General features: G+C 42.8%; 1 protein-coding gene across 1 annotated transcript in view; it reads right to left on the bottom strand.

Moving 5' to 3' along the window:
* RAB12 (RAB12, member RAS oncogene family) overlaps nt 1-21872 on the bottom strand; it is a 29017-nt gene extending 7145 nt beyond the window's left edge. Inside the window, exons 1-2 of the mRNA XM_010335627.3 lie at nt 21329-21872; nt 7445-7505 (exon numbers count right to left, since the gene is read on the bottom strand). Of these exons, the coding sequence (XP_010333929.2) occupies nt 7445-7505; nt 21329-21845 (578 nt within the window). The 5' untranslated portion in view covers nt 21846-21872. The remainder of the gene's footprint in view (nt 1-7444; nt 7506-21328) is intronic.
* Between the last annotated feature and the right edge of the window lie 2807 nt (nt 21873-24679).

Raw genomic sequence — 24679 nt, 5'->3', positions numbered from 1 at the left:
CACCTGTGGCAGCTTAAGATAACCACTTCAGATGAGAAAAGAAGATCTACAGTTACAACCCTAGCAGATGCAGTCAGACCAGCAGCATTGAGTCTGTGAAGACAAGCAGGGCCAGCTCCTGAGAACACCTCCATGTGGGTCCAGCGACTGGGAGAGCCCTCCTGGCCACTGGGAACTCCTCGCATCTGCACTGACACCTGTGGATGTGCACAGTAGGTTTTCTGAACCAGTTACATTCAAACAAAAACATCAAGAAGTCCCAATTACTTTCTTCTTCTTCTTTTTTTTTAAAAACCGGAATCTTGTTCTGCCGCCCAGACTAGAGTGCAATGACGCGATCTCGACTCACTGCAACCTCCACCTGGAGTTCAAGTGATTCTCCTGCCTCAGCCTCCTGAGTAGCTGGGATTATAGGTACGCACCAACATGCCTGGCCAATTTTCGTAGTTTTAGTAGAAATGGGATTTCACCATGTTGGCCAGGCTGATCTTGAACTCCTGACCTCAGATGATCCACCCATCTTGGCCTCCCAAAGTGATGGAATTACAGGTGTAAGCCACTGGCCCAGCCTCCAATTACTTTCAAACCAAAATTTTGAAAATTAGAAAACAAGAATTTTCATGGCAAAAAAGTTTGAAAATACTGTACAGAGTAAAACTTTTACTTTTTTTTCAAATGAAATTATCTTCCCAGTGTGAAAATTTATGCAGAAATAAAGCATAAAAGTAAATTTTTATTTCTTACCTCATACCTGAAGGCCTAATGTAAGTTAATGTTAGCTTTGTAATCAATGTGCTGACCTTCTAGAATAAATCATAAGGATACAAGGAAATTTAATACTCTACAGATGTGCACTTGACCATATTTCTTCCCCTTACAAAACTATAACTTCTGTTCTAGAAGGTTCTGAGTCCCCAGCCTACTACACTCAGAGGGAAATGGACATGGAAGGAGCCTGCGGAACACTGAAGATGTGCCAGGAACTGGGCAATGGACTGCTGTTCCCCAATTTTCTCAGCAGCTCAAACATTCCCTGGCATGGACGACAGCTGTGTATCAGTCCCTCTGCTGCCAGCAGGGTGGGAGTGGGCAGAGTCCTAGGGCACCTGGGCACTATTCTTGGCCCCATGACTTGGCTTCTTGGAGAACTCAACCTCTCTGAGCTGAACTCTGTTTCCTCCCGTGTAAAATGGTGGAAGCTGTAACAGCTCTATGGTAGGCAGTTATCAACAATATGAAAATGCAGAGACAACAAACAATTGACACTATTAAGATGTACAATTCTCCTTTAACTGACATGGATGGTTAATATCTGGTTTTGCTGAAAAGATGACCAATAGTCCCCCACTGATGAAAAAGGCTATAGAATTAGCCTTAGGCTGGGCACAGTGGCTCACGCCTATAATTCCAGCACTTTGGGAGGCCGAGGTGGGTGGATCACCTGAGATCAGGTGTTCAAGACAAGCTTGGCCAACATGATGAAACCCTAGCGCTACTAAAAATACAAAACTTAGCCAGGCGTGATGGCAGGTGACTGTAATCCCAGCTACTAGGGAAGCTGAGGTGGGAGAATCGCTTGAACTCAGGAGGCAGAGGTTGCAGTAAGCTGAGATGGCACCACTACACTTTAGCCTCGGGGACACAGCAAGGCCCCATCCCCCAACCAAAAAAAAAAGAATTAGCCCTGTTATTTTCTTAACCCTAGACGGAATAGGTGGTCAAAGAAAAAGGGAGGAGAGATACCAGATAGGTCTGCAAATACAGTGAAGTCCATGATTCCACAACTGCTTGTTTGAAATCTAAAAGCATTGTTTCTTCTCCAGGTTGACACTGGCCACAACCACATAAAGAACAACGTAAGCACATCAATCAGTACAGATGCCGGCGGAGACCTGTTTCTCCTTTTTAAACCAAATATAAAATTCAAAGGCCCACCGCAACCATCTGAATGGATGCTCACCTTGGCCAGGGCACTCTAAAATTTACCCTGAAAGGCTGGTGTTGGCCATGATGGGCAGTGGGGGGTCAGACATGACTCACTATATCCTCCAGCATGAACATCAACACAGATCTTAAATCTAGTAAGAAACATTTAGTCTCTTCTCTCTGAAGCCTGTTACTTGGAGGCTTCATCTACACGAGAATACCTAGGTCTCCACAACCCTTTATAGTAACTCAGACATTCCTTTCTATAGATAATAACTCTTTCAACCGTCAATCAGAATGTTTAAATATACCTCTGACCTGGAAGTCCCCGCCCCTTTTAGCTGTCTCACCTGTCCAGATTGAACCAAAGTATATCTTACATGTATTGACTGATGTATTAGTCTCCCTAAAACGTATAAAAGAGAGCTGTACTTTGACCACTTTGGGCACAGGTTGTCCGGACCACCTGATGCTGTATCATGGGTGTATCCTTAGCCCTGGCAAAACATATTCTCTAAATTGATTGAGACCTGTCTCATAGTTTTTGGTTTATATCTTGTATTAAAATAAGCCTAGAAACTGTTTGAGAACCACCACAAATTTCTAATTCCAATAAAGCTCATTGGAGAAGGCTTCCGATCAAGGACTAACACTTGCAAAGCGATTTCTTTAACGACCATCTATGATTTACCTTTCTCCAAAGAACCCCAACCAAGTGCACCACAGTAGAGTAAGCTAGGGGGCAACAGCTTACTGGGTCCCTAAAAAAGCCCCTTGGCCATGTTGTTATAATTTATGTCTTCCTTCAGAGGAGACCTGCCACCAAGTTAGTTCATATTAGTGATGCCTTATTGTCAAACAAGCAGAAAAGCTCACTGGGAAATTCATTTCCACATAATGCGAAGCCATTTGCTTTGTCTCAGAGGACATGAGGATCCCCTGCTGCCCTGACTGGAAGGTGAGAAGGGCAGAGGCAGGTATGTTGCTGTCTACCGGGGTCCTACAGCACATCATCAGTAGACATGCGCTGGTCACAGGCTTAAAAACGGAAAGTTGATGCGACATCAGGCAAGGCAAAAGAAACTTCATTTTTTGGCCTCAGAACTGCAAAAACAAACAAACAAAACCCCACAAAACAACAACAACAAAAAGATACCCTGGAAATCTGAAGAATATGATAGAGACTAAATTCTTTAGGATATCTAAAAGCAACCTAAAAGACCACACTAATAGTCACCTTCAAGACGGCTGAGAAGGAAGAGATTTAGATACCATTTGGTTTCCATAAAGACTCAATGAGTAAAATTATTTCTTAAATCCTAGGCATTTAGGGGTACACTTTACTACTTTCCCAATAAAGAGTTATCTTTCAGAGGATGGTTTACCATTCTCACAAGTTATGACTTGTCTAAATTAGGATTTAATTGAAAGTTTTTAATGTTGAAAAATATTCTGTGCTATTTGAGTATTGTTAAGAAACATTCTCCATTTCTTTAAAAAGTTAAAAACCATAAGCATTTTTCTACTCTGAAATCTGTGATTAACACAATATAGCTGAACCACAAATATAACAATCAGACTAAATCTCAATAAGCATTTTTGAAATTACATACTTTAATAAACTTTTTATCCTAGGCAATTTTCATCTGGTTTTCAGTACAAGACAACTCACATGCACTTCTATACACATTCAATGACTTTAGAATCCAGAAATTAGGGACGCAAAACCAGAGAAATCACAGATAATAGGAGTTTTAATAAAAACAATCAAAGAACAAGGATAGTAAAAGGCAATTTTGATGTAGCTTAAAATGTTTTTGCATGAATAGCATACTTAGGAATCTCAGAAACGTTAAGAAGCTCACCATTAAGAAGTTAGCTGCCTCTGCTGACTTTAAGTCCAATATAAAGAAAGAAGATAGAAACCTCAAAATGCAAAACCTAAGGCAATCGTTCTAACAAAAATGAGCAAATCAGTTGTTTACAAAAATCCCAATGAGAAAACATGAACTAGTTCAGCACTTCCCATTTAAGCCCATTCTTTAAATGCCACTGTTTGGGCTTGGCTCTGAAGGCTGGGGGCAGAAAAGCATGTTCCTTTGAGAGATGGTTCCATATTCCCAAAATATTTGGGCTGAGAAAGCTTTTTATTTTCTATTCCTCTCAAAAGTGCCTTTGCTTGATTTATTTCCCTTACATACTAAATTATTTGCTATCATGTACAGCCAAAGAATAAATGAAATGTTGATTCCATTCAACAAGTTTTTCTTAAATATCTACAGTGTGCCAGCACCATAATAATCCCACACATATCTCCACGTATCAAAAAATTAGATGGTATCAATGCACTGATCATACTTTCACCTTTCTATGAAAAGGTAGAATCCTAATATTTCCCTCTTTTTCTCAATAAACTTGGGTTTTCACTGTAATGATAAGGTGCAGATTTCTAGAGGTTTGCAACTTATTAACACCAGCTCAATCATCATTTACTACAGTTAGCATGCCATCTTATTCTATTTCTCTCTCTGCTTTTCATGCAAATTGAAAAATACCTGCAATTCTGTTTTCTCAGTTTAGTATACAACAGTGCTGGAGAATTCAAAGCCTCTTATTTGTGGTATTTAATATGTTCACTTAAATTATTTAATTACTAACTTTCAGGGCATATACCAACTTAGGCTATGAAATATTACCTCTTCCAAGCAGAGAACTAATGGAATGATGCCCACCTAAGAACACTGGTTAAAACAATCTTCCCCAACAGTGGACTGGTCCAGCAGGCAGAACAAAGGGTCCCTGTATAAAGCATTTTGATTCTGTGTTTGCCTAAAGGTAAGCGACAAATTTCATGGCTTCAAGTCCATTTCAACACAACTCCAAGTTCACTGTAAATAATTTCCAGGACACCATTTGGATATAAATTCATCGAGTTACTTCCTAGTCAGCATATTTTATTTTAGCTATACTTACATAAAGTTCTAACGTTCATGTAGAAATATTTTAAAGCACAGAGAAGAGAAAAATGGTCCTTTTTCTGACCACAGATAATCAACAAACTGAAATACGTGGCAATGACATAAAACATTACAAAAATGCAACAGACACCTGCAGCTTTTGCTACTTTTAGCTTTTAGGAATCTATAGTAAATAATGCACTTCTTCCAACAAGATCCTCCTATAAAAAACCGACTGGCAATGCTTTCATGCCAGTCTAGAAAACCGGAGCAGAGCCTTCTATTATTAGCACAATCCACTGCGCCTCCTTGAGGGACCGTTTCCAGCTACACAGGCTCCTCCTATGCTCTCAACGGATGACAGCGAAATGACGACAATACGCCCACAACAAAGCAGATGACGCCAGCGCAGCAGAAGGGCTGCACCTCACTCCAGAAGAAGTCAGCCACTACTTTCAAACAGTAATACAAATTAGAACCATGATTCCAACACTTCCTTTTTAACTACTGGATATCAATAATGAAGAAAAAAGTTTTCGTCTTTTAAATATTTCAGAAGGTAAAAATCTTATTTTGAATTATTATATGATCAACGAAGTGGCTGGCCTGCAATGGATATATGAGTCACTGTTTAAAACCCCCTTGCAGGAAAAGACAAATCTTACTTCCTGAGTCACTGGAACATTCCATGTAGAAAGCTTGCAATCAACCATTCCATAAATCCAATGCATTTTATTCTTCCTCCCTTAGTTACGCTCTTTGCCAGTGCTGTACAGCTGTACAGATTTAGAGAATGAAGGCAAAGGGATGAAGAGTCAAGGGAGAATCAGGAGAGGGAGAGGGGTCATTTTTGGAGAATGCTTTTATATCCAAGAGAGAAATGGTTTCTAAGTGCCCACCTGCTCTTCGCAGAACCACAATATCTCACTTTCTCCCCAGGGGAATTCCATCAGAATTCTTAGCTCTGAGTGAAGGGAATTGTACTCACATTCCAGGAGTGTCCAATGTCACCAGCACAGACTTAGTGGGCAAAGTTTTAGGGAGGCACCAGGACATCTGGACATACTTTATAAACCAGAACATTGCCATCAGAGGTGAAGATGGAAGTATTAATGCATTGAGACACGTGCCACAGTCATCAGGCATGGTTGTCACCCACTAAGAAGGTCATCACGCATTCTAATATTGGTTACATCACTTTCATGGGGCAGTATCCTCATCAAAAAGTACCTCACTGACAGGTACTAGGTACACAAAGAAGCATATTCCAAATCCTTTAAAAGACGGTCTTTACGTTACAGAACTTATAATCAGACACAGCAGTTTGTGTGCAAAACACTTTGCTGCCATTTCCAGTGTTTAAAAGCTGGGTAGCAATGTACAAAAAGTCTGCAGGACTAGCACAGGAAGAAATGATCTATTTGTTGTTTATTCAAGTATTTAGACAAGGCTTAATGTTTCATAATCAAGCCAAAAACTAAAATATGCAGACCAAACGCACAACACAAAAGAAAAACAAACAAAAAACCCCAAACCAAAAAATCTTTGAAGTGCGTTATACAGTGAAGGGTGACCAAATGAAGGTATTACCTCAGACACCTCCAGGAGGCAGTACTGCGGCCCGGCTGCAGCTGTGGCCCAGACAGGGACACGGATGAAGAATGAAGACATGGCACTAACATTCAAGCATTAGGTGACCGATGATGCCACAGATGAAGCAGCAATTAACGCAGATGAAAGCAAACACACACATGGTGGACAAACAATCAGAGCTGAGGGTGACCTGCCAAGAGGAGTTAGTAAGCTGAGTAGACCGCAGCTGTGGCATTCAAAACAAAACGGCATTCTCAGAGGACCTCAATGGGGCTACTTTTAAGCCACCGCCAGACCAGATCTTAACCTTTCTTCCACAGATAGGTCGTTAGCACCTGTGGGCTGTTAACAGGTTAATGGCTAACAGAAAGCTCTTAGTGCTGGGCGCAGTTATAACACAGCTGGTTGAGTCTCTCATTTCAATTGTGATTTGAGAAAGGGGCCTGGATTCATCTCTAGCAGGCATTAGTGGGGGCTCACATCCCGTGGAATCAGCAGTACAGCCGGAAGGAGTATGCCCACCCACAGTCATAGTCACACTGAGCCACCAAGAAGCTCTGGAACTGTGTGCTGGGGACCTGCCTTCAGATTGCGCAAACCTGGTTATGAACATATTCGGCTTTCTTTAAATACTATCATACAAAATAAAGACATGAAGACAAGCATCTGAGCAAACATTTTAGTGGTGACAGTGTTGATATCACATAAATTATTTGAAAATAGAGGCAAAAAGGTTTTAAACTAGCTACCATTAAAGTAATATTCTTCTGTATACAACTACTCCCATGTGCAAGTGGCATGTAACATAACAGCCTCATCTAAAGAAACACTGTTCATTTAATTTTAAAATGAGTAAAAGAGGAGAAAAGTAGGAGAGGCAAATCAGCTCAAACAGCTCATTTTATTAGACAGGTGCATGGACTGTTAAACACACACAGCACATACTGGGTGCAGACTCTCCCACTTACCAGATCTGTAATCTAATTTTCTTTCCTCTTAGCTCTACAGTTTTGATTTTAAAGTCAACACCTGTAAATAAAACAAATAAATGTCAAGCAAAAACAACAGAGATGTAATCTGTTATACAAAATTATCCTATTTGTGTATTTTGTTATCCTTACCAGAAAAAAAAAAAACCCACGAAATCTGACATAATTTAATTCCAAGTAAAAGGAGTATGTGAAACCTTGCATTTCTCATCCTTGAGTCCACACTGGGAAAGTCAGCCCATGTTATGTCTTATCCTGAATGATCGGTCTAGTATTTGCTGTTCATAACACAATTTATTACTACCACAGTTCAGCACAGAAACCAGTTCAAAATTACATTTAATAACTATATCAACAAATTAGTGGCTTTAAAAGGATGTTATCTCAGGGAAAATTCTTATACAGAACACTAGAATCTTAATCAAACGTAACCTTAGTCAAACAGCCTTAGTCTGAACTTAGAAATTACGGTACTAAATATTTTAGTACTCGTGAAAATTTTAGGTAAATATAAACGTAACATTACATTATCAACAGTGAGAAGGAAGATTTTAAAATTTACTCTTATACAAATTAACATACCCAACCTTTTTATTCATTTTAATATTACTTTGCAAACCATCGTGTATCTTTTCTTTTCAATTTAGCCTGTAAAGCTTCAGATATATTTTTAAAACCAAGCTTTTCATTTGTGTATGCTAGCTTATATGCCTTCCAATTATACAAAATGTAAATAATTCATAACAATATTTTATTACACAGTTTTCACAACTTAGGGAAACAAAAGGGCTGAATTTAGAACTAGGGACACCTTCCCTACAGGAGTGACTTCCTGACAGCTTCCTTGGGACCCAGGGTGTAGGTGATTCCAGCTCCTGTGGCCAGCAGGCACCCACGTTTGTGAGTGGCACAGTGGCCACAGAGGACAAGGCCCTGACTGCCCATCTCTGGTAACTGATGAGGTGCTGCAGTCAGATGAGGCTCTTGAGGGGAAGTGGAAAACATGTGACCCATTTTTATAATTAGTAACACACTGTGGACACCAATGCCACACAAAAGGCATGTTTACAGCCCTGGGGCAGGGTGTGGCCAGGGAAGCAGCCCTCCTGCCCTAGGAGAGAAGTTGCATGAATATAAAACGTCAGAAGAAAACAAAGCTAAAGAGCATTACTCCATGTCAACTATTAATCTCTCACACAACGCATAATTTCAGATGTTCCCGAAGGAAAGCTAGTTAACTCAATTTCACTTTCAGTTCTGGAAATGACTTGCTTTCCAAAGTCAAAGGAAGCTCAGACACTGCCTTGACCCAGGAAGCAGGTTCTGCATGATGGAGAATCTTTAAAGAATGGCTTAACACTCAGCTGCAAAGAGACTGCAATTTCAAGTGATACTCTACAAGACACACAAACAGTGCAGAGATAATTGCTATATTCTGGTTTAAAGCAGCACAGTTTAGTGACAAAATACTGTCTTCATATTAACATAGAGTTAGGATTTCACTGCTGCCATGCTACTCTGTGATGAAATGTACTAATCAAATGCATAATCTGCATCACTACTATTCTATTTTACTTTTGTTTCCATTACTTCAAGTAAGTTTGTTTTTAAAATGTAATTAAAGGAGCTGTAATTTTTTAAACCTTATGGCAGTGGCTGCTACTTTGTTGAAATAAACTGGCAGATGACACTTCTTTTGAGCTCTGCTTCAAACTGAGTAAGAGTCCCTGAAACACCTAGAACAGATAGATACTCTGTTTTGATTACACTGTTTTCTCTGCGAACAATGGAGTCTGAATATGTCAGACAACCCTTTCCAACCAACTTTAGCAACTTACCCAATTCCAGCAGTCCTACAGTAGGACTACTTTGTAACCACATTTAATGAGTAAAAATAAAAGGCTAGGACATTAATATTGGTTCTAATAGAAAAACAAAGCAAAGAACACCTGACAGTAAACAGGGCTAAGAACCTGCTTTAGCATTGAGCACTCACAGACAAAAGGAAAGGAACAGACACCGGGGCCTACTTGAGGGTGAAGGCTGGGAGGAGGCAGAGGACTGAAAAACTACCCATCAGGTCCTATGTTCACTGCCTGGGTGACAAAATAATCTGTACCCAAAACCCCCATGACACGCAATTTGCCCATGTAACAAACCTGTACAGGTAACCTCTCCTGAACCTAAGATAAAAGTTGGAAAGGAAAAAAACAAATAAAAAAAGAATCTGTTCAGCCAAAATGAAGACTATTTCATAGTGAGTAGATGAATGACAATAACACAACAGAAAAATATCCAATGGCCAGATCTACAGTTCCACGTGTAAAACCAGTTCCTTAAAACAGTCCTCACTCTTAAATGAAATATCCTATACCTATACCATCTCTTAACAGCCATTAAATAGCCTGCATGACTGGAAACTTAATCCAATTTTTGGCTTAGAAACATATACCTGTATCAAAGTACACAACTAAACATTTCTAAAAACTTTCTTATATTAAAAGTCAAAAATATCCCTTAACGTTGTCTATTTCTACTATTGGCATGTCATAGAAGTGATAATGATACTTAATAAAAGGAAAAAAGTCACCAATAACTTAAAATATCTGGCAGATTATTTAGGAAAAGTCAACAGAGTTCCTGTCACAGAAGAGGAAATTGTTTACAATCAAGGGACAAAGAAGGTGTTCACTACTATCTACAACCCTGGTGAAAACTGGTTTCCTACAGGTATCTTGACTAAGGGAGGAAGCAAGGAGCCTTCGCCACTTAGTTGATGGGGACAGCCCCTGCCTTTGAAAAGCTTAGTCATACTGACCTAAATTAACACACCATGCACTTGGCAAAGCACCTTTCTTTGCCGTTCTCTCTTCTTACAGAACCTCCTTGCCTGCCCAGAACGCTTTGAAGCCCTAGATTTCCCATCTGAACTCTTCTGACTGTACCCACCCTTACCCTCCTTCTTCATCTATGTTCCAGTTCTTGGTCCTGAACGCTCTTCTAGCCCGTATCACATCGTTCCTTCTTTGCTGGCCTCTTCCACAGACTATGTGTCTACCCTCTGAGGATGCAGTCATCTTCAGCCCCCTAAAATCTAGGACACCACCAGGCATACAACAGCAACTCAATAAATCTGATGGCAGGAAATTGCCCCGCTTCTACATCAAATGCTGCATATATAAGGAGAAATGTGAATTATTTTTGGAAAAAATAAGAAAATTCAGGACTGATTAGTTATAAATAAATAAATAAACAAAAGATAACTGAGTAGCAGGTGCGGAATGGAAGCAGTGAACACAGGGATGCCCAGCACACAGAAGAAATATGAGTGTGTGCAGCAACACAGCCTCTCATTTCTCCTCCAGTTCCTCACAGGACCAGGCAGCTGTCCATGCTGATAGCCTCTCCCTACACACACTGATCCCAGAGGATTATGGTAGCAGTTTCTCTGACCAGTCCCTTAGATAGAGACTGGTCTACTAGATGAATCATTCTGCTGAGAGGAGCTTGCTTTTTTTTAGGCTTACCAATTTCATGGAAGTCTTTCTAAAAGCATTTTAATAATGCTTTCGAAAAGCATTCAGGCTACAGAGATACAGTATTATCAATGGTCTTAGACCACTCTATTTAAGTCAGTTTTGTTTTGTTTTGTTTTGTTTTTTGAGGGGAAAAAAAGAAAAGGCTCTGTCACCCAGGCTGGAGTGTAGTGCTCACTGCATCTTCCAATTCCTGGCCTCACGTGATCCTCCCACCTCAGCCTCTAGAGTACCTGGGTCTATAGAAGCGCACCACTACCACTGATTTTGTTTTTCTGTAGAGACAGTGTCTTGCTATGTTGCCTAGGCTGGCCTCAAACTCCTGAAGCTCAAGTGATCCTCCCACCTCAGCTTCCCAAAGTGCTGAGTTTACAGGCATGAGCAACTGTGCCTGTGTCTTATTCTTGACCTTAATTTCCTTTAGTACTAATGACAGTGGACATCTGTGTCTAACACCCAACATCCAAGCCTCACAGCAGCCCAATGACAGGGGAACTATAACCCCCATTTTATAAAGGAAGACACGATGAGCAGAGAGAGGACAGAGTAATTTACCTGTAATCATACCACAGGCTAGTTAAGCAGCAGAACCAAGACTCAAATTTACACCACTGCCCACAATGAAAGGTTTTTAAAACAAAAGTCAGATGGGTGAAAAAAGAGAAAAGACACAGAGAGACACATGTTTTTTAATTACCATGTGTCATTAAAAAACATGTTCTGAAGTGGCTCACAGTCCCCACACAGGCAAGCTGTTAAGACAACGCCTGACTCTGCTCTGCCTTCTTCGTGGCTGCCTACCACACGTCTTAGCAGCAGCAGGAGGAATCCCTGTACTTAGTGCTTGTAAGATTTCTATGTTCCTCTTAAAGCAAAACATTTGCACACTACTGTTCCTTTTGCTAGGCCATAAGAAGCTACAAAAGTGAAAATAGCAAAAACACACAGAAACTTCTTTCTTTACACTCCTTTCTAGTAAAAAGCTGAAGCACCACTGTGGTCCAAATCTAGAACTATGGTTGAGTGGACTGTGCCTTCTTCTTCCATGTCCAGGTCACTTCTCTCTCCACCAAAGATCTGGAACTCGGACCAGACCACAGATTTTACTTACTACTTTCAAGAAGATGAAGGATTTTCACAGACTTGGAAATAAGTGTCAATACAAACAGTGGTTGTGATGTCACTGCCAATTTATAATAATGACCTTAAGTTTCGTACAGTGGCTTTTCTTCCAAGGACATATCTTGTACAATGTTATCTAAAATTGGATATAATATTCCTACAAAGGGAGAGGACTGCAAGCATCTTCACTTGTGAGAAAATAAATTAAGGAACACGTTAAGGTCACAGAGACACAGGTAAATCTAGCATTAAAAACAAGTCATGTGGGCCTAAGGCCAGTCTTCTGCCCCAAATCCACCACCTACATATACCTGTATCAAAGTATACAACTAAACAGTTACCTGTATGTTTAGGGAAGAGCTCAAAATGAATTCCCATCCCATATAAGGAAAAGAGAATGCAAACTCACTGCTAGGAGACCTGTCTTGTGACATCCTACTATTTAACACTATCTGGCTTTTCCTACCTAAGCTGTGTTATAAGGATTTAAATAGAAACTAAGCACTCTAACTGTAAAATATTTTTTATCAACTCAGAAGCAGGACTACTAAAATCCTAACGTTACCATGTGTCATTAAAAAAAATGCTTATCCAGGCCTGAGGATGACAAATGTGCCTCCAGGTATAAGATCTGTTCTTGCTTGCATACAGGCTTGGCATGCTCCCACCCAGCAAATAAAGCCCACCCTGTGTCTCTCTGTATGCAGAAGCACAAGGAGACAGCCTTGTACTTGATTGGAACAAACACAAGGGACTGCATCAGGGAGGGGAGGGACAGTTGGAGGTCCTGGGCCTCCAAGGGGAGGTGTGGCTGGAGCTGAGAGTGCCTGCACTGTCAGAGCCCAGCAGAGCGAGTAAACAGTTCCACTCATGGAAGTATACATGTATAAGAATTCCACAGAAAGCTGTACGTCCTCTTTGCAAGTCAAAAGATTAAGAACTTTTGTGGTGTTTGCTATATTTCAGATAATATTCTAAGGGCCTTATCTACATTAACTCATTGCAATGTATATTCAATAACAATTATATGAGGTAGATATTACTGTCCTCATTTTATAGATGAAAAACCAGAAGTCAGAAAAGCCAGTAGACTGCCCAAGGTCACTAAGCTGTTGAGTATGAGAGCGCAGATATGAACCTGGGCTGCCTGGCTCCAGGCTGTGTTCCTTCCCATGCACTGTGCAGCCCCACCTATGAACAAGAGGCAGAGGATGGAAGGGAGCTATGAACATATTTAAGGCTGAAAAAGAACTTTGCATTGCTAGGCAAGTATATAAAATTAACAGTAAGACAGGGCAGCTGGCTGGCTGGGACAGATTCCACCCCTGTACCAGGAGGCCTTCTCTACTCCTTGGCTTCAGACAAACCCCTATCTGAAATGCTACCACATTATTTTGAGTTCCTGGTCAAAATAGGAGAATATTTAAAGGGAGGAGGAAAAAAATCCATGATCAAACGGTAGATTAATAATATGTTCTTCATATGCAAAAAAAAAAAAAAACAAATTTCACTACTACTCAGAATGGATCCATGAAAACACAGTAACTGTCACACGGATGTCTTACCCAGGACATGTGATTACACTTTGATATTTATATCACATGTATATATCAGTGTGTATCATTAAAGGGTAAGGATTTTTTTGGGGTGTGTTTCAGAGTTTTTGGATCTACAGGATAAATTAGAAGAGAATTATAAATTGCCTTTTCTAAGCCAGACACGTAAGATATTTTCTTTCTATTTCAGCCTATACTGTGAGATGGGAACAAAGTGTAAACTCTGCTTTGCTTTTCCTCTTACGAGTAAAGACACTGAGGTAAGTTGCTTATCTAAGGACAGCTGGCAGCCTGTAGTGGAGCTTGAACTTACATGCAGGACTGTCTGCCTGCCTCCAAAAATCTCCTTTCCACAAACACCACCACTTGGGGAGACAGTGGTGGCCAAAGAGAAGGTGAAGTGTTTTTTCTTTTTTGAGGCAAGCTCTTGCTCTGTCGCCCAGGCTGGAGTGCAGTGGCGCGATCACCGTTCACTGCAGCCTAGATCTCCCTGGCTCAAGTGATCCTCTCGCCTCGGCCTCCCAAGAAGCTGAGACTATAGGCATGCATCACTACACCAGGCTAATATTTGTATTTTTTTTTTGTGGAGATGGAGTTTCTCGCCATGTAGCCCAGGCCGGTGTTTTTTAAGCAAAAAATTAAAAGTAAATATTTGACTGCAGGTGTGTGATTATTTAGCCAATTGACAAGAGTGTTGAGGTCCTATCACACACGGCTTGAAGAGGGGAGAGGAGGCACGTGAAAAACACAAAGCTCAGCCAGGCGCAGTGGCTCACCTGAGGTCAGGAGTTCGAGACCAGCCTGGCCAACCTGGTGAAACCCTGTGTACGCTAAAAGCATAAAAACTGGCCAGGTGTGGTGGTGGGCACCTGTAATCCCAGCTACTCAGGAGGCTGAGGCAAGAGAATCACTTGAACCCGGGAGGCAGGGGTTGCAGTCAGCTAAGACTGCGCCATTGCACTCCAGCCTGGGCAATAGAGCAAGACTCTGTCTCAAAAACAAAAACAAGAACACAAAGATTCTCATTTACAGGGGCCCATTCCTTTGCCCAAGTGCTGACGTGGAGTTGGAATTGCAGGTTGTTTTATTAACTAAGCACCAGAAACCAAACAGTGGAGTTTGTCAGAGTTGGAGGAAAAACACTTTCTATGGAATCTCCAGTGTTCTGTTTAGCCTGTGTTGTGCTTCCTGGTTTTAAAAGATAAGATTCTTTTTTGGTTTTGTTTTTTTAAACAATCACACTCAATTAAGGGCACAATTTTGGTCTGTAGTTTTGGCTTTTCAAATACTTTCCACATGTCAAAGGTGTGAATTAAAGGACAAAAAGAGGAGAGCTAAAGCCTAAAGTGGGAGACACTCAACCTCTTTCCTAACACGTGTGGCTGCCTCCATGACTCAGCTCCCCTCTGAAAAGGGTAAACAAGAGGTGCAGGTGTGAGCTTTGTGCCCAGGGAAAGGAAGAGCAAGATGGTGTCTTATTTAAATGGAAAAGGTCTCTTAAAACTATTTGTAGAATGACTACTGTACAATTCAAACTAATGTTTATTTGGAACAATGTATCTGGCAACCAAGGATAGAGAATAATTTGGACCTATCAGTTCTCAAAGGAGCCTACTCTGCCTTCTACAGCCAGTTCTAAGAACCATTAACAGATGGCTTCTGGCAGATTCCACAGATTGGAGGGAAAGAGGCAATCTCTAAGAATCTGGATCTCTGTCATGCATAATGAAACCTTTCTTCTTCAGTGTAAGTGCAGACAGCGAGAGAAAGGCTGAATACACTTCAGCCAGGTCTTTAAATAGATTTTTGTTCAACACAAACAACCTAACACCAACTGAATCTGCATGCTTTCTCTGAAAGATAGCTACTTTAGTCCACAAAAGGGGATGCTTTGTCAAGCCTCTCAGCTTGCTTTAAGTTCATTAAATAAACCTAATCACATAGCACACAGCATATGTGGGTATAAGAACTAAATGTTGGTTTCTCTCAAGCTCACATCCCTGAGTCATCATGTTACATCATTTTGGCAGGGGAGCCTATGTGAGGTTCTCTCCAGATGGAGCGAAACCACACTGCATGGCTGCAGAGCTTGGGCTTTTGGAGTGGGAATTCTGGACGATTTTCCCTAATTCTCTCTTAAGTGAAACATGGGCAGATTGGTCATGGCTTGGAAGACTGTGTACAAATACAGAAAAGCAAAATAAAATACACAGTTAAGCATTTAAATCCAGTATGAGATGCTCATTCCGGGTTTTCCAACAAAAATCTCTGCCCTCCGTTTCCAGAATAAAGTACGAGTAGTCAATTTCCAGGTAAAGAATCTGGTGGACTGCATTTGACCTGTCATGCCGCCTAACATTCAAGAGCAGACCCCCAGAGAGCACTTCTGCAGGAGTTTCAAGTCACTCGCACTACCCTGCTTTCCAGCTCATGCCGTCTCCTGCTGAGGTCCCACTAGTGAGCATCCTGAGTGCACCCCCCATGTCAACAGGGGCTAGAGGGGAGTCAGGAAGGACTGCAGCCTGCAGCGGAGTTAAAGGGCTTTGGGGAAGGGCTGCCATCCTCTAAGGAGGCCAGGCTGTGAAGTTTAGTGCACTGCCACACAATGAGAAAAATGAAGATACATTTAAAGAACTTTTGGCCAGGCACAGTGGCTCATAACCTGTAATCCCAGCTCTTTGGGAGGCCAAAGAGGGTGGATAACGAGTTCAAGACCAGCCTGACCAACAAGGTGAAACCCTGTCTCTACTAAAAATACAAAAATTAGCTGAGTGTGGTGGTGCGTGCCTGTAAACCCAGTTACTTGGGAGGCTGAGGCAGGAGAATTGTTTGAACCTGGGAGTCAGAGGTTGCAGTGAGCAGAGATCGCACCACTGAACTCCAGTCTGAGTGACAGAGTGAGACTCCATCTCAAAAAAAAAAAAAAAAAAAAAAAGATAATAATAAAGTAATATAAAAAAACTTTTAAACTGCGGTATCTTATCTTCCGTAATTGTTTAAAGTCATTTTAAATCTTTTTTATTTTTTAATGTTCTTACTTGGCAAAATAAAGAACTATGCTGGCCTCCAGCATTTTGAGGGAAATCTTACTGCCCAGGAAAATCAGAATTCTGGTCCAGACTGCCTTATTTTGACTTCTCCTGTATTCAAATACATCTATTTTGCTAAAATTTTGTATGTAAAAGGCTTAAGATATTTGAATATGAATTATGGAATATACAGATTAAAAAGCAGTTCTTGCAGCATTATTTTAATATCCAAAAGGAAAGTGACAGGTGATGACAGGGACACGCTTAAAGAAAATCAGTTTTACTAATGCCATAGGATAATTGTGTCACTATCTTCATGGGGCTGTAACAAGGACCAAATTCTAAAACAAAGAAGGGGCTCCATCACGTCTGATCTTTACGTGTGTGAGCTATCAGTATTTTCAACACAGCAAAGTCAATTTAAATCTCAAAGTAAGCTAAGGAACAGAAAGAAAGATAGCTAAAAAGAATTCACTTGCAGCCCTGGCCCTGACCACTTGCTGACCTGCTGTGTCACAGGTAAGTTTCTACCACTCTTGAGACTTTTCGTCCTCATCTGTAAATCAGGGGTAACTTTCAGGGCTGTGATAAGGCCTTCTGCTGGTGTAGTAAGTGCTCACCAAGTGGCAGTGACTACTAACATAGTATTCTACCTACATGCACAGACAACTTAATTACTTATCCAAAGTCACAAACTAGTTAGTGGCAGAGCCTCGAGCAAGAGCACACATTTCTTTTTTTTTTTTTTGAGACAGAGTCTCACTCTGTCACCAGGCGCCAGGCTGGAGTGCAGTGGCGCGACCTCGTCTCACTGCAACCTCCACCTCCTGGGTTCAAGCAATTCTCCTGCCCCAGCCTCCCGAGTAGCTGGGACTACAGGTGCGTGCCACCATGCCCAGCTAATTTTTTCGTATTTTTAGTAGAGATGGGGTTTCACCATGTTGCCCTTGATCTCTTGACCTCGTGATCCATCCACCTAAGCGCACACATTTCTTATTCATTTTTCCTAGCATGCAATGCTGTTGGAGGAAGGGTGGGGGTAGGTTTTTATCAGGTAAAACTATTTCAACAGAAACAAAATTAACAGCTAGCTTCCAACAGTAACATAGAAATAAAACAGAAGTTGACATATGCTATTTTATGGAGTTGTTTTTTGAAATACACTTTCAAAAAAAGCACATTTACCTGTTTAGGCAAAAACTAGTGGGAGTCAAACAGAAGGAACCAAGATCAAGAATTTGGCATTGCTAGATAGAAATGGATTCTACAGCTTCACTCAGGAGGTAATCAACTTGTAAAAACACACACAGATTCACGGTAGATAAGTATGCTTATGACACAGGCAACGCTATGAGGAAAAGAGTGGACCAGTCAGTCATGTTAGCTGTAAATTTGTTTAGTCAATTACTTTTTCTGTCTCTGAAACTCTGAAAAGCTGCTCCTGTCTGTACTTTTAAAAATAACTTGTCAAATTATATCAGACTAAATAATTCCATGAAAACAAAATGCCATTTAAAAATAAGAGACAATTCCGTTAGACAATTTTCATTAAATAGGGCAAGCAGTAAACACAATCTCAGCTTTTCATACCCTTGTGAATTTTGTGTATCTTTTAAACCAGTTTCTGATGTGATTAACAATACAAAAAAATTTAACATTTTGCTCACTTATAATTTTACCTAATAGTTCATCATCTCAAATCCTTAGGGACTTCACTACCGATCTTTCACAGAAAATTCAAATGAATTCCATTCATTTTAAAAGGGCACTTACTGGTCAGGTGCAGTAGCTCGCTCCTGTAATCTGAGCACTTTGGGAGGCCAAGGTGGGAGAACTGCTTGAGACTAGGAGTTTGAGACCATCCTGGACAACACAGTAGGACCTCATCTCTACTAAAAATCAAAAAAGGGCTTGGTGGTGTGCACCTGTAGTCCCAGCTACTCAGGAGGCCGAGGCAGGAGGATTGTGTGAGCCTGGCAGGTCAAGGCTGCAGTAAGCCATGATCGCACCACTGCACTGCAGCCTGGGGGGCATAGCAAGTCCTTGATTCTTCCCTGGACCATGCTCTGAAGCTCAGCATCTTTCCCAGATGGCTGCTGTGAGCAGAACATATCCATAAGCCTTGACAGGATAGGGAAAAAGTCCCACTGTGGAAGAGACTCTTGCTCTATAAGGAATTCACTGTAATACATGGCAATGAAACCAGAAAAACCAGCCTTGGAAGGACCCTGTGAGGTAACTGCTCTAATGGTAACCATTCAGGTGGGGCAACCACAATTCTACACCACACCCAGTACCATATTTAATCAGCATTTTTCTAAAGGAACTAGAAGAATGCACTTATCTTCAAACATTCCAATGACGAGGAAGCCTTCTCCAACCAGGCCTCATCCCTAGTACTGACTGGAGGTGCTTTCACTGGGCTCCCAAATACCCATACACATCTGTCACTGCCTTAACAAGCAGTCATGTAGCTCCCAGGAGCTCTGATCCACTTCTGGACAGAGTAATACCCAGCACACAGTAGGTGCTCGACGAACAATCTGATGAGTGGAAGGTTTTCAAAAGCAACTCTGAAGCAGAAACTGAAGCAGGGCTGGTTAGCTTTCTCAGTGTCTTCATGCTTTTAGCAAGCCAGAGGCCATCATCATTCTCTGAACATCCCACAGAAGCATGCACGGAGTACTGGAGTACTAGTGCTTCAGTACTGTAAGTATTACAGGCTACATGTGAAGCAAACAAAAATGAGGAAGAGAGAAATTCATCCACACTTACAGTAGAAAGTGTATACTAAGGGACACAGAAACAACTGCCTGGTCTCCTTGCCTCCTGGTTTCGTCCTTATTTCCCAAACATCCTATGCAACTCTGCCAAATGAGTTTCATTGTCTTCATGCCAATGTCTTATTAAGATGCCTTCTGGCTCCAGGTGCCCATAGGATAGGGTCTACCCTCCTTAGCAGGGCAGTCAAGGTCTCACAATATTCATTCCCAAGTCCCTTTAAGGAACCTTCCCCAGAGGTGGGAGGGAGGGGCTGCTCCACTGCTGCCAGGCTTTGAAAACCCTTCTTCCCCTCTCTTCTGCATTCTAAAGCACACCTTTGCTCATCCATCTCACCCTCCATCCACCCAAGCCTTCAGTTACCCACCTATGGGTACCTGATTTCTCTTCATCACACAGTGCAACTCTATTATCCCTCATTTTCATATACTGAAGTGCAAAGCCATAAAAGATTGACAATTCTGAATTGAATTTAACCCTGCTTTATTTGTATAAGGTACTAAAATAACAGCATTACCCTCATTTGATGGTTTAACAACTCCCTGTACTCTGTATAATCCAAGATTGGATTTTGAAACAGGTAAAGTTATGCTACTAATTTTAATATCATGTCCCCAACGCCAACATTTTAAAAACAAATGGTACAGACAGCACAAACAGTTCCAAAATGATCTATTCCAAAAAAGCATTAAGGGAAGTAAGTTCTGAGAAAAAAAAGACAATACAAAAATTGGTGGTTTAATTTTCCAGTAAGACACTTTAAATGTAGTACTGTTTGGTTACATGACAATTTCAAACCAATTCATCTCAAAATCGTACCGACAGCCTTGGAACTACCACTGGTTATAACCCTATTAATAAACAGAATTACATGATATGATACTTTTAATTCTGTCTATCAATTCTCCTGACGATTCAGTTTTTTGGACTGCCCAATCTCTCACTTCCTATCACGGAAGGTAACTAACTGCCTTATTTTAAAGAATGGGTTTCTCCTAGTTTGGACATCTTTTAAGGGGTTTTCCGTGGAAGCAACTGCTACCCACAGCCACCTGACAAATCTCAAAGTCAAATCCTTTAAGCGTGACTTCATTAAAAAAAAATTCCCCTGCAGTTTTTATTTCAGATCCGCGGCTATTCTCCTCCTTGACCGTGGAGCGTTCCTGTAGGTACTTCACTCCTGTCCTTCACCGAAAAGAATGGTACTGGAGGAATCAGCCCCACGCCCGCCAGTCACCGGGTTGTTCGAGGTCACGGATAAAAACAGCTGAAGTTCCTCTGCCCCGTACTTACGGTAAACAAGAGAAACTTAGTGTAGTTTTAGTCTTAACATTCTCCTTAAGTGCCTTTAAACTTTATCATTTCGTGAAAATGGGCTCAACACAAGAAAACTGCCCTGGTTGCGAAGGGATCACATCCGCGGCAGACAGCGCGCGCTGGCCTTGGCCTGCAGGGGCGGCGCAGGCGACAGCGGCCTTCGGCGTTCACTCCCCTGCCTGCCTGAGCCCCCCTTGCACCCAGATTTTCTTGGCCGAGCATGCTAAGAGCCGAAGTTTCCGTGGAGAGCCGCTCCCCCAGGCCCTCGGGGTCGCCAGGACCCCAGAGGCAGCGCCGGGGGCCAAGGGCAGGTCTGCGCAGAGGCGGCCCGAAAACCTCCGCCAGGCTTTGGGCTTGGGATGGAAGGCGCTCCACGAAAACCCCTGCCCCTAGTTTCACCGAGAGCCCTATCCCCGAAAGGCTCCCAGGCTCGATGAGACTCGAGGTCCATGGGGAAGGGCACCGGCCCGGGCGCCAGAAGGCCCAGCCCGGCCCGGCCCGAGGTCGCCGCGGCGCCCTTACCCACGGTGGACTTGCAGGCCTCGCAGAAGGTGTCGTCGGTGAAGCGCTCCATCAGGCTGGTCTTGCCCACGCCGCGGGAGCCGATGATGATGACCTGCAGCTTGAAGTCGGCCGGCCTGGGGGGCTGCTTTCTCCGGCGGCCCTGGCCGCCCGACAGCGCCGGGGAGCCCGCGCCCAGGCCGCCTCCGCCGCCCCCGGCCCGCCTCTGCAGCGCGGCGCCCGGATCCATACACGCATGCGGCTCCCGCTCGGCCCGCCGCCCGCCGCCGCCGCCCGCTCCCCGGCCGCGCGCCCCGGGCCCCGGCGCCCCCTCAGCCTCCGCCGCGCGCGGGGGGTCGGCCCCGGGCTCGGCGTCCGCCCGCTCCTGCGGCCCCAGCAGCCCGTGGGCTCCGCGCTGCAGCTGCGCTGCCGGTCGGTTCTCGGAGTCTGGGTCCCCTCCTCCTCCGCCGCCGCCGCCACCGCCACCGCCGGGAGAGGAGGAAGGGAAGCAGCTACTCCGCAGTAGCGGCAGCAGCATCCCGGACGAGGAGGGGCAGGAAGCGCAGGCGCGGGCGGGGCGGCGGGTCGCGCAGGGCAGGAGGCGGGCGGACGGGCGGGAGCCCCCTGCCGGCGGGAGGACCGCGCACCGGGGCCTCGCGGGGGCTGCCGCCTGCGGGGCTTTCCCGCACCCCGCCGGGCTCTTTTCCTACCTCCGTTCCCCACCCCCGCTTTCCTCCCTCTTCCGCCGGCTCTTTGATCTTTTATTCCTCTTACCACTTCCCTTTTCCCCCTTTTCACTCTTCCCTACTCTGCTTTCACTCTGCCCTGCATTTATAGTTAACACAAGAAAGTTAGTGTCGTTTTAGTCTTAACATTCTCCATAGGCAGTTTTAAACTTCAACATTTTAGTGCATCATGAAAATGGATTCAAAATAAGAAAAAAAAGCCCTAGTTGACAGTGAAAACACTCCTCTGTGCACAGTCCCCAAACACCATACACGGGTCTCCGCCACTGCGCGTGCGCGGTGTGGCTGGCACACTGGGAAGGCCCCCACCCCAGGCACGCGCCGCGTTCGCATCTACGCCGGCGCTCTCCCACAAACACCAGCAGGTGCAAGTCCCTGTACTGCCAACCGGGCCGTGGCACTGCTTGGTCTCGCCCCATCACGCCTGCCTCCCCTTTTCCACGGAAACGCACGAAATCAGTTTTTAACCCTGATTGCTGTCTCACTCAGAGTTCAGAAGTTTGTATGCTGTTTAATTTTTAACATAAGTAAATGACATACTCCTTTGGGGGAATAAGTGAGTTAAAACTCAAACAGTGCGAAGAGATTGAAACTTTAGGAATTATGGACTCGGGTCGTATGTTTTGCCATTTCTGTTTGGAAGGATTTAAGGATACAGAAAATCACTGCTGATTCCTTGCCAGAGATTTGTTTAGCAAATTCTTAAGCTTGAACTTGAGCACTTCAGAACACAGGGTTCTGAATATGATAGGGGTTGGCGACATTTGCCGAATGATGACGTTACCCACCAAATTTCAGCTGTACTGTATTTAGAACTAGGTTTAGTAATGCACAGTACATGCGTATGTTACACAGCAAACCTGATTTGTAAAAACCTAGCGTTGCCCACAGAGTAGATTGGAAGTTTACATCTTTGAGAGCATACTTAACTGTGCAATCACTGTAGGGATCTTTTTAATATGAATTCTGAGAATATGTAAAATATGATCCATCTGTATTGTTTGGAACACATCTATCACTCACCATCATTGAATTTACCTTCTTTCTTTTCTTTCATTTTGTTTTGTTTTGCTTTTGAGACAGTCTTGCTCTGTTACACAGACTGGAGTGTAACAGACCACAGGCATGTGCCACCATGCCTAGTTAATTTTTTAATTTTTTGTAGAGATGGGATCTCACTTTGCTGACCAGGCTAGTCAACAGAGTGAGACCCTGAACTGGCCTCAAGTGATCCTCCCACCTCAGCCTCCCAAAATGCTGTGATTACAGGCGTGAGCCACTGTGACCGGCCATGGCACATTTCTTAACTGTGAGTTTCTCTTCTGTTCTATGGGAATGAGAGTAGTGACCTCTCCTTTTATCTAACATTGTTAGGAAAAAAACAACTAACAATCTCTGCATTCTGTTGCAACCATAAGGCACTATGTAAATGTAAGGCATTAAAGAAACTGATTTATGCATCGCTTTTCAGGAACACTGTGATTTTACAAAGCAAGATGCATCTGCAAAGGTAATTTCAAGATTTTTAATTTGGTCTATTCTTTTTTTTTTTTTTCTGAGACGAAGTTTCGCTCTTGTTACCCAGGCTAGAGTGCAATGGCACGATCTCGGCTCACCGCAACCTCCGCCTCCTGAGTTCAGGCAATTCTCCTGCCTCAGCCTCCTGAGTAGCTGGGATTACAGGCACGCGCCACCATGACCAGCTAATTTTTTGTATTTTTTAGTAGAGACGGGGTTTCACCATGTTGACCAGGATGGTCTTGATCTCTTGATCTCGTGATCCGCCCGCCTCGGCCTCCCAAAGTGCTGGGATTACAGGCTTGAGCCACCGCGCCCGGCCCTGAATTTGGTCCATTCTTATTAATAACCCTGCCTGTCCTAATAGGCAGATGCATGTGACATGGCTTGTGGGGCTGAAGACCTTCTTGCCCAAAATAAAATATCTTCCCCAGAAGGTAGATCTGTAGTTTCTGCCACTGGAATAACTAATGAACTAAATGACAGAGGTGGGGTAGTATTTCTGGAGGGCAGGTAAGTGCATATTTACTATTTTGAACCAATTACAATAGTGCCTCTAATCCCTGGGGATACGTCCCAAGACTCACAGTGGATGCCTGAAACCTCAGAGAGTGTAGAACCCTCTATATACTATGTTTTCTTCTATATATACATACCTGTGATCAAGTGTAATTTACAAACGAGACATAGTAAGAGATTAACAATAACTAATAATAAAATTCATTTGACTCTTGAACAACACATGTTTGAACTGTATGGGTTCATTTATATGCAGATTTTCATCTGCCTCTGCCACCACTGAGACAGTAAGACCAACCCCTCCTTTTCCTCCTCCTCCTCCTCAGCTACTCAATGTGAAAATGACAAGGATGAAGAGCTTTATGATGATCCACTTCCACTTAGTGAATAGTAAATGTATTTTCTCTTCCTTATTACTTTCTTAATAATATGTTCTTTTCTCTAACTTATGTATTTTGTACCTTACATTACAATATTTTATTAGAATACAGTATATAATGTGTATAGCATATAAAATATGTCTTAATCGACGTTTATGTTATTAGTAAGGCTTCTGGTCAATAGTAGGCTATTAGTAGTTAAGGTTTGA

Source organism: Saimiri boliviensis, chromosome 13, assembly GCF_048565385.1.
Source record: "Saimiri boliviensis isolate mSaiBol1 chromosome 13, mSaiBol1.pri, whole genome shotgun sequence".
Lineage (NCBI taxonomy): Eukaryota > Metazoa > Chordata > Mammalia > Primates > Cebidae > Saimiri > Saimiri boliviensis.
This window is presented reverse-complemented; position numbering and strand designations above follow the sequence as displayed.